This window comes from Acanthisitta chloris, unplaced genomic scaffold (genome assembly GCF_000695815.1).
Source record: "Acanthisitta chloris isolate BGI_N310 unplaced genomic scaffold, ASM69581v1 scaffold7745, whole genome shotgun sequence".
Lineage (NCBI taxonomy): Eukaryota > Metazoa > Chordata > Aves > Passeriformes > Acanthisittidae > Acanthisitta > Acanthisitta chloris.
In genome coordinates, this window is record NW_008673096.1 from 35792 (window position 1) to 50739 (window position 14948).

At 42.4% G+C, this 14948-nt stretch overlaps 1 protein-coding gene across 1 annotated transcript in view; it reads left to right on the forward strand.

Annotated features, from left to right (window-relative positions):
* The first annotated feature begins 14134 nt into the window (after positions 1 to 14134).
* KCNV2 (potassium channel, subfamily V, member 2) overlaps positions 14135 to 14948 on the forward strand; it is a 5262-nt gene continuing 4448 nt past the window's right edge. The window contains exon 1 of the mRNA XM_009074778.1: positions 14135 to 14947. Within this exon, the coding sequence (XP_009073026.1) occupies positions 14135 to 14947 (813 nt within the window). The remainder of the gene's footprint in view (position 14948) is intronic.

Genomic DNA, 14948 nt, shown 5'->3' on the forward strand with positions numbered 1-14948 from the left:
CTGCAGTTCCTAACTCTGATCACAAGCAAAACAGCAACCCTGGACACTATAAAGGATGCCCAGGTCCCCTCTTATTCTCAGGGTAGCCGAGGGGTGACATACATCCCCTTCCCAAAATTACGCAAGTCACTCTTTGTAGTGGAATATCACAAGCTTTGGGAAAGGCTGTGGACACCTGCAGCAGGCAGGAGCAAGATGGTGGGCTAGAGGCAAAGTAATATCTGAACTGTCAGAGCCTCAACCAACAGTGCTAAATGGTAATATAATTCAGATAAAAATATTTTATTTGAAGTCAAGCATGTTACTCCAATGTGTATGCAGCAAGTTTAGAGCTGCACTGTGATGCTTTATGACTAGCACATATTGTCCTGTCTTCAGCAGCCTCTGTGTGAACTCATAGGTTCATCTCAATGGGGAGACATGGAGGAAGAGTCAGGAATGAGAATAACAGCTCTGGTAGCCACTTTCGCGAAGGCACAGAAAAAAAAAATACTAGGAAAACAGTTCAGATAGCAACTTTCTCTTTAAATATCCCTCATCCTTGTAAAATTGAGCTTTCTTCCCAAGGTCTACAAAACTGACCACAGTCCTGGAAAATGTGAGGCAACTGATGAGCTGTGGCTACTGGTTTTCACAGGGTCCCACTGTAAGCCTTCTTCCCTATGTGCATTACATATTTCACCACTTGCTGTTGTGCTGGTTTGAAAGCAAACCAGTGAAAGACTCCAAGTCAGAAGTACAATTTAATAGGAAAAACAAAACAAAACAACAACAAATGCAACAGTACAAAAAGAAACCACTGACAGAGTCAGAAAGTAACCTGACACCCTGTCAGTCAGGGTGTTGGTAGTAGTCTGATTAAATGGTGCTGCAGTCCTCCTGGAGTGATGGGTCTGTTGGAGCAGTGATCCCACAGATCCGGTCCTCTTCCGAAGGTCCTGCGGCAGCTCTTGTCCTCAGGAAATCCAGCAGGCAAAGGGCTCCTGTGCTGGTCCAAACCCCAGCTTATATCCCTGTGGGAATGCTTGGCTTCCCAGCCCCATGTAGGAATGCTTGGCTCCCCACCCTGGGGTGAAGCATCTCACAATGGGACATGTAACTCTATGCATGCATGGGTCCCTGACAGCCCATTAAACAGAGACAGCTCCCTGAGGGAGCCATCAGGGATGAGGAGATAAAGATCACTAACCCCACCTGCTTTAACAGCTTGTGGAGAGGACAGGAGAATACACACCAAACTTCAGTCTTCATTTTGCATGAACGCTGTTGTTTTTGTATTTCCTGGGGGTCTTTGGTGAGGATGAGGTTTGGTTCTTCTTTACCATCCTCCCTGTTCTTTGATGTTCATTCTCTCAGTATCCCTTGGCCGCTTGCTGCCTTCCACTACTGAGCCTAAGTAGCTTCTTGTCACCAGTCTAGGCTTCCTTACTGTTTCCAGCCAGGAAAGAGAGCAAGCCAAGGTTTCTTCCCTGGTTTTGTTCTCTAATGCAAAGATACTGAAACTCACATTGGTGGTGATGTGTTCATGTCAGCGATGGTATACTTGCTTCCACTGTCCCCAGGAGTAGCTAAAACCCCGAATGCAACTTACTGTCTTTATACCATAGAGTAGTAAAGAATCACAAAATGGATAATTTCCTCTTTCATCAAACAAGGGAAAGGAGGTGAAGAAAAGACTGATGTGCTTAAACACCCTCTTTATCACTCTCTGGAGTCTCAGAGCAATTTGGTATGATCTCTCCCTATTGCCTGGTCTGCCTGACTCACCTTTAAATTATAAAAGATAAATACCCGAGCATGTGGGGTTTTTTTTTAATCTCAGGTCTCCTTTTCTCGCTTCCTCTGGTCCTTCTGATCTGCAGCCACTGCTTCCTACCATTTCACCTTCACACTTGGCTTTCTCTTTAATGGCAACCCACACTTTTCATAGCTAAATTATGTTTGGCAGATTACTGAACTTCTTGACCCCAAAGAGCCAAGTTTTGCTGTGATGAGCCATACACACACATAGGAACTACACTGCCAAGCCAGTGGAGAATTAAGCTGGTAACAGAGTGGATGGAAGACAGTTAATGAAGTAAGACATAACATAATACAGTTAGTGAAGCAGAATGGTGACAGAGAATTGTCCTTCAGGACCCACTTGTCCTAGCAGAGGATTTTAGCAAGTTACTGAGAAAGAAATCTGTTTTGAACATATTAAGGAAATCAGTGAGTGACAGGACATGAAAATGTCTATTGGACCATATGGTCTCTGAGGCAGGAAAATATCACACAAGCATGTTCTGGAAAGTGCCTGACCTGTCACAAATGACTGAATAATCATAAGTCAGAGATCATGCTGGAAGGGACCTCCTGGCCATTAACAGGCCCCTTGGTCCTGTAAGTATCACCAAAACCCTCATAAGAAAAACTAGCATGCAATATAATTACACTTTTTCTGTGCTTTCCAGCACCTCAAATAGATTTTAAACAGGAGTGCTGACAACTTAGGCAAATCACTGTTGATACACTGCCAAGATCCTTTATTAGCTATTAACAGTTGGTTATGTCTGGCTTGTTTCTCTCAAATCTGCCTCACTTGTGAATGAACTATATACTTTCCCAGCTGCATTTCTCATTCCTCTTTTTGCTGTCTCAGGCCACCCAGTGCCAGCTAACTCTAGGAAGTTTCCTCTTCCCTCCCTCCCTCCCTCCCTCCATCCATAAATCCCTCCCTCATTGTAGCTTAGTACTAAGCCATCCTCATGCAGGATGAAAAATGATGTTCTTCCACTTTGAACACCAGCTTCAGTAACCCCAGTTCGAGCTGCAATGAAGCCCATCTAATCCAGGCAACCATGTCTTTCCACTCATGCCACTCTTTTGCACCTGCAGCACAGAAAAGCTCACCTGTCTGACTCTTTCTTCTGACTTCCTGTTAGAGTGACTGACTCCTTTACTCTATTTTTTCTTTTTACTATCTTTACTATTTGATTTTTGTTCTTTTACTATTTTTTACTCTTCTAAGGCTACTTACAGAGATAAACTTCAAGTCTGCTTGAAGCTTTTTAGGCTATTTAGATCCGGTATTTCTGCAATCCCTCATCACAGTGAAGCAATATGCATCAGGCTAATGTGGTAGCTCTGAAGAACTCTCAAAGACTACCAGTTTCACAGGTAGCAGCTGTATTTTTCGTATATTATGTCATGTTGATGTCAGTATGAACTGATTTTCAGTAGAAACAAAAGAGAAGTGAAATCACAGTGAAGAATAAAAAGTCCCAAGGATCTCATCTCTCTCCTCTGAACATTTCCCTGTACCTTGATGTTAACATCATGTTTGAGCTACTACACTGCTTTGTGAGAACAAGAAAGTGATTTTAATGCTTCAAAAACATTAGGCATGATTGTAGGCTGAAGTAAACTGCTGCAATGCCATTGCAATGCAGATAACTCACCTGACACAATGCATAGGGGTATATAGGAAGCAAAGCCCAGACAAGTAAGGGAAGAGTAAACTGTGACACTGTCACTCAGCAGAAGTCAGTTTTGGTACAGAGGCACCACATGGAATTTCACACATAGCTGTAAAAGTAGTTCTCTGGAGATGCTGCCTGTGGAAGAGGTATAGTGGAACCACAGTAGCATGGTTCTCATAGAGGTGTATGTCCCTAAAGAGATGCAAAGGGCAACAGGGACAAACATCAGCCTTTGATGAAAAATAGATAGAGACACTCCCCACATGTAGCTATAGCAAATTTTGGGGGTTTTCCCCATCTGCAGATTCAGTCATCTGATCCACGGTTATCCACAATAGCAATGATGTCATGTTTCTACAGTATATTTTCTTAATACTGCTTTCCAAGCAATCTGAAAATAACATCTTGTGTACAGAGGTCTTAGATGACACAGTAATTCATTTGACATAAAGCATCAGGCAATTAACCTGTCATTATAGCCAAATTAGCATTCTTAGTTGCAAAACAGGGATTTGTGACCTCATTTTAACACAGCAGAGCACAGTGTATTTTCTAAAAGAACCGATTTTCAGAATGATTTTCTAAATAGTATTTGACAAAGGTAGTGATTAGCTTAAATAGGCACTTGATATTCTGTCACATTTGAAAATCTTTCACAGTTTTGCAGCTATACTATTTCTTTCTCTTGACAGTCCTTGAGGCTGGGGGAGTCAAAGAGAAGTGCCTCTTTTTTTCCCCAGAACTCAAAATCAAGGGAATATTTTCAAAGGTACATTAATTATTTCTTCAGAGGCAATATCAGCAAAAGATCTTTTCTCTGTCTTGTTCACTCTTCAAACAATGACAGTTTCTGGGAACACCAAAGAAAAAAAATGTTTTAGGTATTGTGTTGTATTGAGCAGAGGAGTAGAGAATTGGAAATTGAATCTTCTCCTCTAGAAAATTTAGCCTGTAATTCAAGCCAGTACTGCACAGTGTGTGGCCAGAGTGGGAAAATAAATGACAGAATCTTGTTAAAACCACTTGACTCCATATTCATTAAATGCCTGCAAAGCTCACCGTATTAAAGTGATTTACAAATGGCAAGGGTTTGGGATAAGGATAGCAATCTTACTGACAGATTTTCACACATATGCATAAATATGTGTGTGAGCAAACACCCACACACGAAAACTGGCTAAAATCCAGGCTTCCAAAAGCCTTCTCTGCCCCTGAACTGATGTGTTCTTTAGTATGCAACTTTGTAGATAGAGAGCTTTATTATAAATCTGTGTTTGTGTTTGGAAAATATCTCCTGGAATTTAAAATCACAGTCAACTCTGAACAAAGTATCTCGGTAATGAGTGATCACTTTCCTGTCACTGCACACTTACCTGAACTCCTCTGAAAGGTTCCAGGAGTATCTTGTTCATTTTTAGCCAACTTTCTTGTGTGTAAGGAAACTAATCATTTTGCAGCTATATATTTCAGTTTGTATGCTAAAAGCATACACTTTTTGTTCTTTGAATTTCACAGTGGTAGAGAATATTAAACTCTCATAATGAAATTAAGAGATGAGCCCTCAAGCATGCTGTGGATAGAGAAGTCTTCATGAAGTACATATACAGCTGAATCAAAACAGAACTGTGCTGGTGCCACTGATTTTATAGAAAGAGATTCTTCTGTAGAGCAGGTGGACAGAAGGGACAAAGACAGTACAGCACAGATACAATAAGGGCAAAAAAGGAAGCAAGAAATAAATACCAGAAAAGCAGAGCCACGTGTATGCAGTCCCAAACTCACAGGTATATGTGTGACACGCATATGCAAGGAGCAAACAAAATTTCACAACAGCACAGCCTTGAAAAATCCTCTATGCATTATGGACTTACAAGTATGGAGTCAGAAAATTCACTCCAAAGTGCGTGGCACCCCTTCTCCTCTCCTCAAAGGTAATGCTGGTGTGAAGCTAGATATGCCTGTGAGTACACCTAGGCAGAGGACCTGGCAGGTGCTAGGCTGTTCTTTCAGTTTGGGATGTAGCATAGCATTAGACCTGTGCATGAGGGTAATTCAGCTGCAAAGCAGAAAGGAAGTGTCAAGGAGACAGCTGAACTGTGCTAATATCACTGATAGCGCGAGGATAGGAGAGGCTCAAGAGGGGCAGTCACACTCAAGGAAACAAGAAGGAACTATGGAAAAAGTTATTACAATGGGTGTGTTTGTTATGGGACATATCTTAGAGAAAACTATCAGATATCTTGAAAAGTATTCCTGGATACATGCCTTGCATGAAGTCTTTTCCAAATTTGTGTGGTCTTGTTACATGCAATGTGCATGAAAGAGCTGTTGGATTTTTTCCTGTTGCTAGACGGTTTCAATAAAGTCTAAGTAAAGAATTAGCAGTTTTCAGCACAGCATGTGACAGAATGTATAAATCAGGAGGAATTGCTCTCCAGAGACCACGATACATGTATCTATCAGATCAACCCATAACTGAGTCCAACACAGCTCACCATTATACCACCAAAAGGAACTCTCTATTTTGCACCTTTTGTTTTCTTTTGGTGGGGCATGGAAAGGAATCACAGGGAGGGAGTGGGGCGGAATCATTGATTTTGGTTGGTTGGTTTGTTTTTTGGGGTTTTGTTTGTTTGCTTGCTTGTTTGTTATTTGTTTTTCAAGATCCTGACATATGGATTATCACAAACTACATCAGGGTGAGATTTGTGACCCTGGTGGTTGGTTCTTGCTGGAGGTGGGATGCAAACAGGGAAAAGGGAGCAAATCTTGACTGGAACAGTATCAGAATGATACAGTTTACAAACTCCATAGTCTCTCTGCAATTCATGGGAGAGTTTGGTGTCCAGCCCACCCATGATCCTGAAATCTGAAAAGGGAATGCATGCCATGCTGCTTAATGTGCCAGGAAGGGCTGTGTGGGTTGAGCGACTGCTGTTCCTCAGGACAGACTTTCACCTGTGGCTTCTACTTTGTGACTTTATCACTGTTGAGGTTTAGATGATTTTTGATAGGTGTAGCGGCACTATTGATTTTGCAGGGTCCTCTCACATAAAGAAAAAAGATGAAAAGCAAAAAAAGAAAAAAAGAGAGAGAAAAGCAGAGAAAAATACTGTATCACTGTATGCTGCCAGTAAAAAGTACCCTTCTCACACATAAGAAAACAGCAAAACAAGCAAAACCCCCACAAGAGTAAATTCCTGGGAGAGAGAGGAAGTGCAAGCATTATATAAATAAATCCATACTTCCTCCTTTTCAGCAGTAAGAAGAAAAGTCTCAAAGCAAAACTGGAAGCTGGACTCTGTCAGCAAGAAAAGTTCAGATTCTTATAAAGGTGTAATGTTCAGAAAACATAAAAGCCTGTTGATTGCACAGGTCACTCCTCCCACATGCTTAGCAATGTGTTATTGTCATGACTTGGTCTCTGCTTCCAGCCTTTTGCCTATTTCTCTACATACAGCTAATACTCACTCCCACTCATTTAGTAAAATTTGTTCTTGCTGCTGCTGTTATGTGCTTTTTAATGTTTGCTTGTGTTCATTGCAGGGCTGGCACCACCTGCCTGTGTCTGAATGTTTATGAATGAGCCACTGCATACAGCAGACAAGGTCCAGTGGAAACCCCAGCAACATGAAATAGAGAAAGTACTGTTTGATTCTTCTCCTTCTTGTTTCCAGGTTAAATCATTTTGTTGCTCAGCATCCCACCTGTAAAAAAGGGTTATGAATTCACTAAGCTAGAGGAATACAGAAATGTGTTCTTTTTGTGTCAATTTTTCATATGCATGTTTGCTGCTGTAATGCATTGACTTGCTGAAGCTTGTGCTAGATATATATTTTTTCCCACCATTTTCCCATTTACATGAGCCATGTGACTCTTGTGTATTTCTGGATATGTAGTCTGGTGAACATCACAGGTATCACCATTGAACATATAAAGAATCAAACTCATGGGCAGATACCCCAGTTTAGCAAGTCATTCCACATAAGAATAGCTGTGGTCTCTTTGTCCATACCCATAGCATGTAGTGAACACAAGACATTGAATTTATTTAAGATTGCAATGCAAGAGTGCTGCATTATTTTGCATCTTCTGTGAGTTCAGGGCTTGTGTACAGACAGACTCCATGGCTCAGCTAGTGCCTTGGTAACCGTGGCCATGTCCGTGCCCTTGGGCTCATGTGCATTGAGATGTACACCCAGGATATATCTGGGGGGCCTTTCCTATGGTTTCATCCTGTCTAATGTTTACGGTACCCTTTTTTCCATGTTAACTTTGTCCTGTCCACTGTGGAACTAGCTAGTTCTTGCATGTGTTGGGAGATCCCTGGTATGCAGAGAGGCAATTCCTGTTCTCCTGTGTGAAAAAGCACTCTGTGCCCTGTCACTGTCAGCCTTAGGTTCACCATGGTATTTCTCTGCTCATTGTGTCAGTGTCTGTATACACATGTGAAAATCTGTATATTGCCTGTACAGATTACTAGCACTGTGCTCTTACTGCTGGCCATGCTTATGCTGGGATTCCAGGCAAAGACTTGCATGTGCATGTCTTCTTCTAAAGACTCTTCTATTTCTTGTTTCATATACTGGCTGGTGTAAAGCAATTGCCTGAAGCAGATTCAAATTATGAAAAAACAATTCAGGATCTTGGATCTTGGTCTCTTTCTACCATTCAGGGACTGCATGAGCTAAACTCCTTAGGTTGCAAATAGAATCTAAACACATGGAAACCTGAGCTCTGTCTGATCACTCACCTGTCTCCTATGCCTCCCTTCAGCTCCTGTTATAGCATAACTTTTGCAAAATAGAGAATCAATGTTTGCTGCCTTTCCTCTCACAGTCCATTGCAAGATCTTAGCCAAACAGTATTCCTCTGCACACGGCTAGGCTCAAGATTTAATAAGGCAGGCATCAATCCATTATAATATAATTTCTTGTTGCTGTCTAGAGATTAGCACTCTTCCTATCCCCTGATAGTTATAGTCCTTTCATATTTATTAAAGGAACTGCTTCATTCTGCTATTCCTTAACACCAACTGTATAATACTCCTTATAGTCTTCTGATAGTTTCAAAGGTGCAGTTTAGGGCAGAATTCAGAGTTTTCATCTTCGTAGCCAGAATCATATCTTGAATGTGCCTAGTGTCTAGTAAGAGCTAGTACATACACAGATGCCAATGCACCTCACACGATGCAGGTTTCAGAGCTGCTCTGTGGCTGACTAGCTCTTGCTGTGTTCCTTGTAGGTAATTCTGACTGAGTAAGCTCCTAGGTGACTTCATGACAGGGATATTTCCCTGCAAAAGCATTTAAGGACTGGCTACAGTAAACACTGAGTTTATCTGCTAAAAAAAGTAATTTACAACAAGCAGCAAAAGTTCACTGGGAGAGTGAAGAGAAAGCATAGAATGGCACAGGTGGAATAGATACTGGCAATGGCACATTGATACACAAACAGCAGTAGTAAGTCATGTAGTTTTTCCTAGGTCTCTGGGCTCAAGTACTCTGCTGCAGTCAAGGTACACCCCTTGACATCAGCACTGTTTACATGGCTGACACAGCCTAACTGCTCAGTTACTTAGCCAACGACTTAACCCCAGGCTGTCCCTATGCCTCTTGTCTATGCTCGTAGCTGTCGCTCTGTGTTCTTTTACCCTGTAGGTGCAGGCAATGCTGGTGCTCGAAGGCAGGGGATTGCACAGGCACATGAGTTATTACTTGTAAGGAGGAAGAGATGTGAGCAGCTGGGTGATGATGATTATTCCACCCCTCAATGATCCTCATTTCCCACTCTGGCTTTTCTAAGCATCCTCTGGGTGGCTGCAGCACCAGAGTTGGCAAGTGGGGAGAAAACACCCAAACAATCAGAAATAGAAAAAACAACGAGCAGGGAAGATTTGTTCAGCAACAGCATGTCGTTCTGAGGGCTGACAAAGTCTGCCAGGGTGATAGGGTGCAAAGATGCCTGAAATTACACAGCAGAAAGGAACCTCTTGCTCACTGTTGCTTGCATTTGAAACTAACTGAGCTGGGTGGAGACAAAGTACAGTGTGAAGGTTGCTTCAGCTCTAAGCACATCTGCTATTTTGACAAAGTTCTAGCTCAGGATTTGTAAATTTTTTTTCTTTACTCTCATTACAAAGAACTGGTATGTGGAGAGGCAAACAGAACAGGATCTTATTTCTCCTACTTGCTGAGTCATCACTCCCACTTTTAGCAGACAGTGCAGCAAGTCAGTCTACCTTCAGCCCTATTATACTTTTTGGGTGCCCTAATATGGCAAACAGGACATTAATAACTATTACATCATTAATAGTCATCATTAGCAGTATTTTCCACATTGTCAGCATAGCTTGAGAGGTCACTGGAGGTTAAGGAAAAAGCCCGTCTGGACCCTTTGAAACATGTATTTTTCAGTGCAATTCCCTGTGGATAGCTGAGCTGATTTCAAGTTAGAGACACTTTCTAGCACAATGGCAAAATTTCTGAGTGAAGTTCTGGGGTCATTGTTGAAGTAGGTCAGAACAGATGACCTTACAAGCCTTTCCTGACATTAAAAAACTACTAATATGTGAAAAGTTACTCTACTGGGGTAGGAACTAATCCACTGAGGCCTTACAGGATCATATAAATTCTTTCTAGTAATTTTAATTTAAAAGTTCTGTTAGTCTTTAACCAAGATAAAGCACATATACTCAATTCTGAAGCTGATTTTCTCAGTGAAGGAGCATTGCAGTTATACAGTCCCCTATTCCTGGGAAAAGCTAGCACTCCAGAAAATGCAGATTTGCAAAGACTCGTCTTCTTGTGTGTTTTCCATTTTAATTATAGTTTTCTCTTGTGAAAATCCTGTTCTCAGGAAGCTGGTATCCAGAGAACTGCTTGGCCAATTGGACAGCATTCTCCACTGTTACTGACGATTAGGGTTTCACATTTCTTCTTCAATGCATAGAATCATAAAATCATACAACATCTCAAGTTGGAGGGGACCCATAAGGCTCAATGAATCCAATTCCCTGATCCTCGTAGGACTACCTGAAACTAAACCATATGACTAAGAGCATCATCCAGACTGTTCTTGAACTCTGACAACCTTGGTGCTGTGACAACTTCCCTGGGGAGCATGTTTCAATCACTGATCACCATCTCCATGGAGAACCTTTTCCTAACATCCAGTATGAACTTGACCTGATGTAGCTCCATTCCATTTCCTCATGTCCTATCACTGGCCACCAAAGACAGGAGATCAGAACCTCTCACTCCACCACCCAGCTTGAGGAAGTTGTAGGCTGCCCTGAGGTCACCTCAGCCTTGTCTTCTCCAAGCTGAGGAAACCAAATGACCTCAGTCTTGCCCTTGAGTTCTTTCACCATATTGGTTACTGTTCTCTGGACACACTCTAATAATTTGATATCCTTATATTGTGGTGCCTAAATCTGTGCACAGCACTGAAGGTGACACTGCACAAGCATAGGGCAGAGCAGGACAATTACCTCCTTTACCTGGTTGGTGATGCTGTGCCTCATGTCCCCTGGGACATGGATGGCCCTCCTGGCTGCCAGGGTACACTGTTGACTCAAACTCAACTTGCCACCAACCCAAACCCACAGTTCTCCAGCCTCTTGTCCTCCAGTTTGTGTGTATAGCCAGGATTATCCCATCCCAGGTGGAGAATCCTGCAACTGATCTTGTTTAATTTCATATGGTTGGTAGTTGCCCAGGTCTACCCATGTCTCTCTGTAGGCCCTCTCTACCCTCAAGAGAGTCCGCAGCTCTTGCTGCTTCAGTATCATTAACACACTTACTTACCTAATGTGCATTTGGCTCCTACATCCAGATCATTTATAAAAATATTATAGATCAATTTCAGAGTCACCTAGGAGTTTATCATTCCTGAAGTGACAGTCTTCCTACAGAGGGCTCCAAGGATCCCAGATCCCATCATCAGTGTTGAAGGCAGAGACAAAGGTGGCATTAAACTTCTCTACTGTGTCTACACTCCTATTTCTGACATAACTGACCTCATCAAGAAATGGAGCAATGTTTACCCTGATCCTCCTTTTTCTGTTAGAATATTAAAAAAAAAATTAAAAGGCAAGCCCTTTTTGTTGCTATTGACAGTGCTGGCCAGCTTGAACTCTGATTGAGTTTTGGCCACACCAATTTTCTCTCTACACAGGCAAGCAGCATCTCTGTCATCCTCCCATGTAATCTGTCCTTGCTTCCAATGTCCATACCCTTTCCTTCTCCACCTAAATTCTAGAAGAAGATCCTTTCTCAGCAAAGCCAACCTTCTGCCCCACTGGCTTGAATGCCAACACTTTGAAATTGTCTGCTCCTGCACTCCTAAAAGACAGCTCTTACAAAGTGAACAGCAATTCTGGACCCAAATAACTTTAAAAACATAAGATTTCCAAGGTGCCTTACTAATTAGCTCTTTCAGCAGCCCATAGCCTTCTCTTCCCCATACAAGAAGATGCTGTGCAATTCTTACTAATGATATATATGAAGATAAGCAGCACACTGAATAAGGTAGATAAGGGAAAAAAGTGAGTCTTTTCTGGTCACTTCATTTTCATACCTGTCTAGGCTGAGAATCTAGCAGCTCAGAATCTAATTTTACCCACACACACACAAAAAAAGTAATTTTATTTTACCTATTTTATCAGTTAGAGGCAAGTTCGAGTAGAATGCAGCAGGTCCCTGAGAGATCTTTTCCGAAGAACATCTAGGTCAATATGGTTAGCTTGAGTAGAAGCGAAGCCAGCAATTTTCCTTGCTTTGCTTAGTAATGATGTCCAAGGTCTGAGTCCAGGTGCAAGAGGAACTGGTATCTGGCAATCATGAAGTTCACTCTGTAGAAGCTCCTGCTACTGCAGTATGGTGTGAGAAAGTATTTCATGAGTAGTGAGCAATAAGCCTTACTGGATACTTCTCAGAAGTGAGACCTGGAGCTTGACAAAAAATAAAATTAAATGCTACAGCAGAGGCTGGTAAGAGGAATATGATTATAGTCTAAACTGTATTTTGATTAAGAAATATTCAACAATTTGTTGTAGTAAAATGATGGCATTGCAGACTACCTTTTTTCTCTTATGTCTGAATTAGTTTGCTTAGGGGAGAGAAACGGCCTTGAAATTGCACATTAATTTGCATTAAGGTTGCTGTACGAAAGACTCATGATGGTTTAAAGTTCAAAGCAAATGGCAAAACAGATTGGTATCTCTAAAAGGGCACTGACAGACCCTATTAACAGGAGCATTGCCTTTTTTGCAGCAAGAAAGAGGATGAGCAGTGGAGACAAATTCATGAAGTAAAACACTTTCAAGCAGAGTTAAATGAATTGCAAATAAACCAGGCCTTAAACAGTGTGACCCGAAAAAACCTTGAACAGTGTGATCCACTGATTAGAATACAACCTGAGAACAAAAGTATTGCAAAATGCTCCGCTATCATGTCTTCCAGTTTGTCACGAGCTAGTAAATATAAAAGCTAGAACTGGTGGTAGGGAAATGGGGAAAAAAAGAGGGGTTATTCTCACAGGAACAGCACTTACTTCATGTAGGACACCACCAGAACAACAGTATTGGGGTCTTCAAGTTCAAGACCATAAGATCAATGTTGTGTGTATCCTCTGCTGTACCAGAGCTCTAGCTCAGCTGAAGTGCTCCCGCTGACAAGCAGAAGTAACCCGGCTTTCAGGATGTTCATTGTTACAGTAGATGACAGTGTCAGCTCAACCAGAGCTGAGGATGAAACCTCCATCAAAACAGAGAAAGCATCTCTCCAGTTCTGCTAGTTACCCAGTGCAATTTTATGCTACTCTAACATGATCTGCAAGAGAAAGGAGTCACTCTACTCTGTTTCGCAGCAAGTCATTAAGAGCTTGAAGCTGGAAGCCCCTTCAACACCCTTGTCCTTCACTTCCACAGAGTCCAGAGGAGCATGAGACCTGTGCTTCCAGAGCACAGCCAAAGCTTCAGGCACAGTCTGCAACCTTCCTCAGCTCTTAACCGAATAGAGATATTCTAACTGGGAATAAAAAGGGCTGACTTTTATTTGCTCACCTTTTGAAAACATTTTAAGAGATACTCTAGTGAGTTTCTACCCATTATCTGCATATCAATTATTCATTATTTTCATTAAGGAAAACCAAGCTATGCTATGCTCATGAGGATGAAAGAAATCTGCAATGTTCTCTCTCTCCCTCCCTCTTATACATTTTGATTTTGAAATTATTTTTAACACCTATATACTTGAGTTAGGGAAATGTGTGGGTTTTACTAACAATAAAACTTTAGTGTCCCCCCCCCCCCACTGATTTTTCATAGATTTATGGATCCATAATCATTCACGTCACAGCCTAAGGGAAATGAGGCTGGAACAGGATAATAGCCCTTAAATCCCCTCCTCTAAGCACTCAGATCTTTGCTGTCAGCAAGATTAAAACGGTCAACAGCAGTCTTCATATGTCTATATCCCACACAGAGCTTTCACAACAACTGGAGTGGTAGCTGGCAGGAAGAAAAATGCAGAACCACTGCTGTGCATGATACTACTGAGATAAAGAGAGAAGAAAACCAGATTGTCAGCCTGTGTAGTGTTGGAAAGGTCTGGTGTTAGTTGCTTGATCAGGTGAATGCAAAGAAGCAAGAAGAGTAAGGAATAATATAGCATGTTGCAGCTTAACATGCAGCAAGATCTTCCTTTTCTGAAATGTAAAAGCAGAGAGAGGGAAGCACCAAATATCCTCCCACCACCCAACAAGGGGAAGGATAACAAAGGCATGCATGTAGACAAGCAGAGTGGTTTTTCTGCTACTGCTCCCTTGAACACCCAATCCCTACTCTCACTGGGACCTGACGGGAATTACAACTACTATGTGGATGATGAAGATGATGAAGATGAAGAACAAGGAAAATGGCCAAGTGAAGATGCATGTAATGGAGAAAACAAGCCCTCATCATTCATTCCTTGTTCCCCTGCTCTTTCTTCTAGAGCCTCGGCCACAGTGTCTGCTCCGTCCATGCTGAATATCAATGTTGGCGGCCAAAGCTACCGCCTCACCTACCAGGCAGTGGCCATCTATCCCAAGACCCGCCTGGGCCGCCTGGCTACCTCCACTGACCGTAGTTGCCAGTTGGGCCTCTGCGATGACTACGCTGCCCAGGTGGATGAGTATTTCTTTGATCGGGACCCAGCCGTCTTCCAGCTGGTGTACAATTTCTATGCCTCTGGGGTGCTGCGCGTGCGGGATGAGCTGTGCCCCTGTAGCTTCCTGGAGGAGCTGAGCTACTGGGGTGTGCGTCTCAAATACACGCCTCGCTGTTGCCGTATCTGCTTTGAGGAGCGCCGCGATGAGCTGAGCGAGCAGTTGAAGGTCCAGCGGGAGCTGCGCTCCCAGGCAGAGGTTGAGGAGAATGAGCAGCTCTTCCACCACATGCGCTACTATGGTCCTCAACGTTGGCGCCTCTGGAACCTCATGGAGA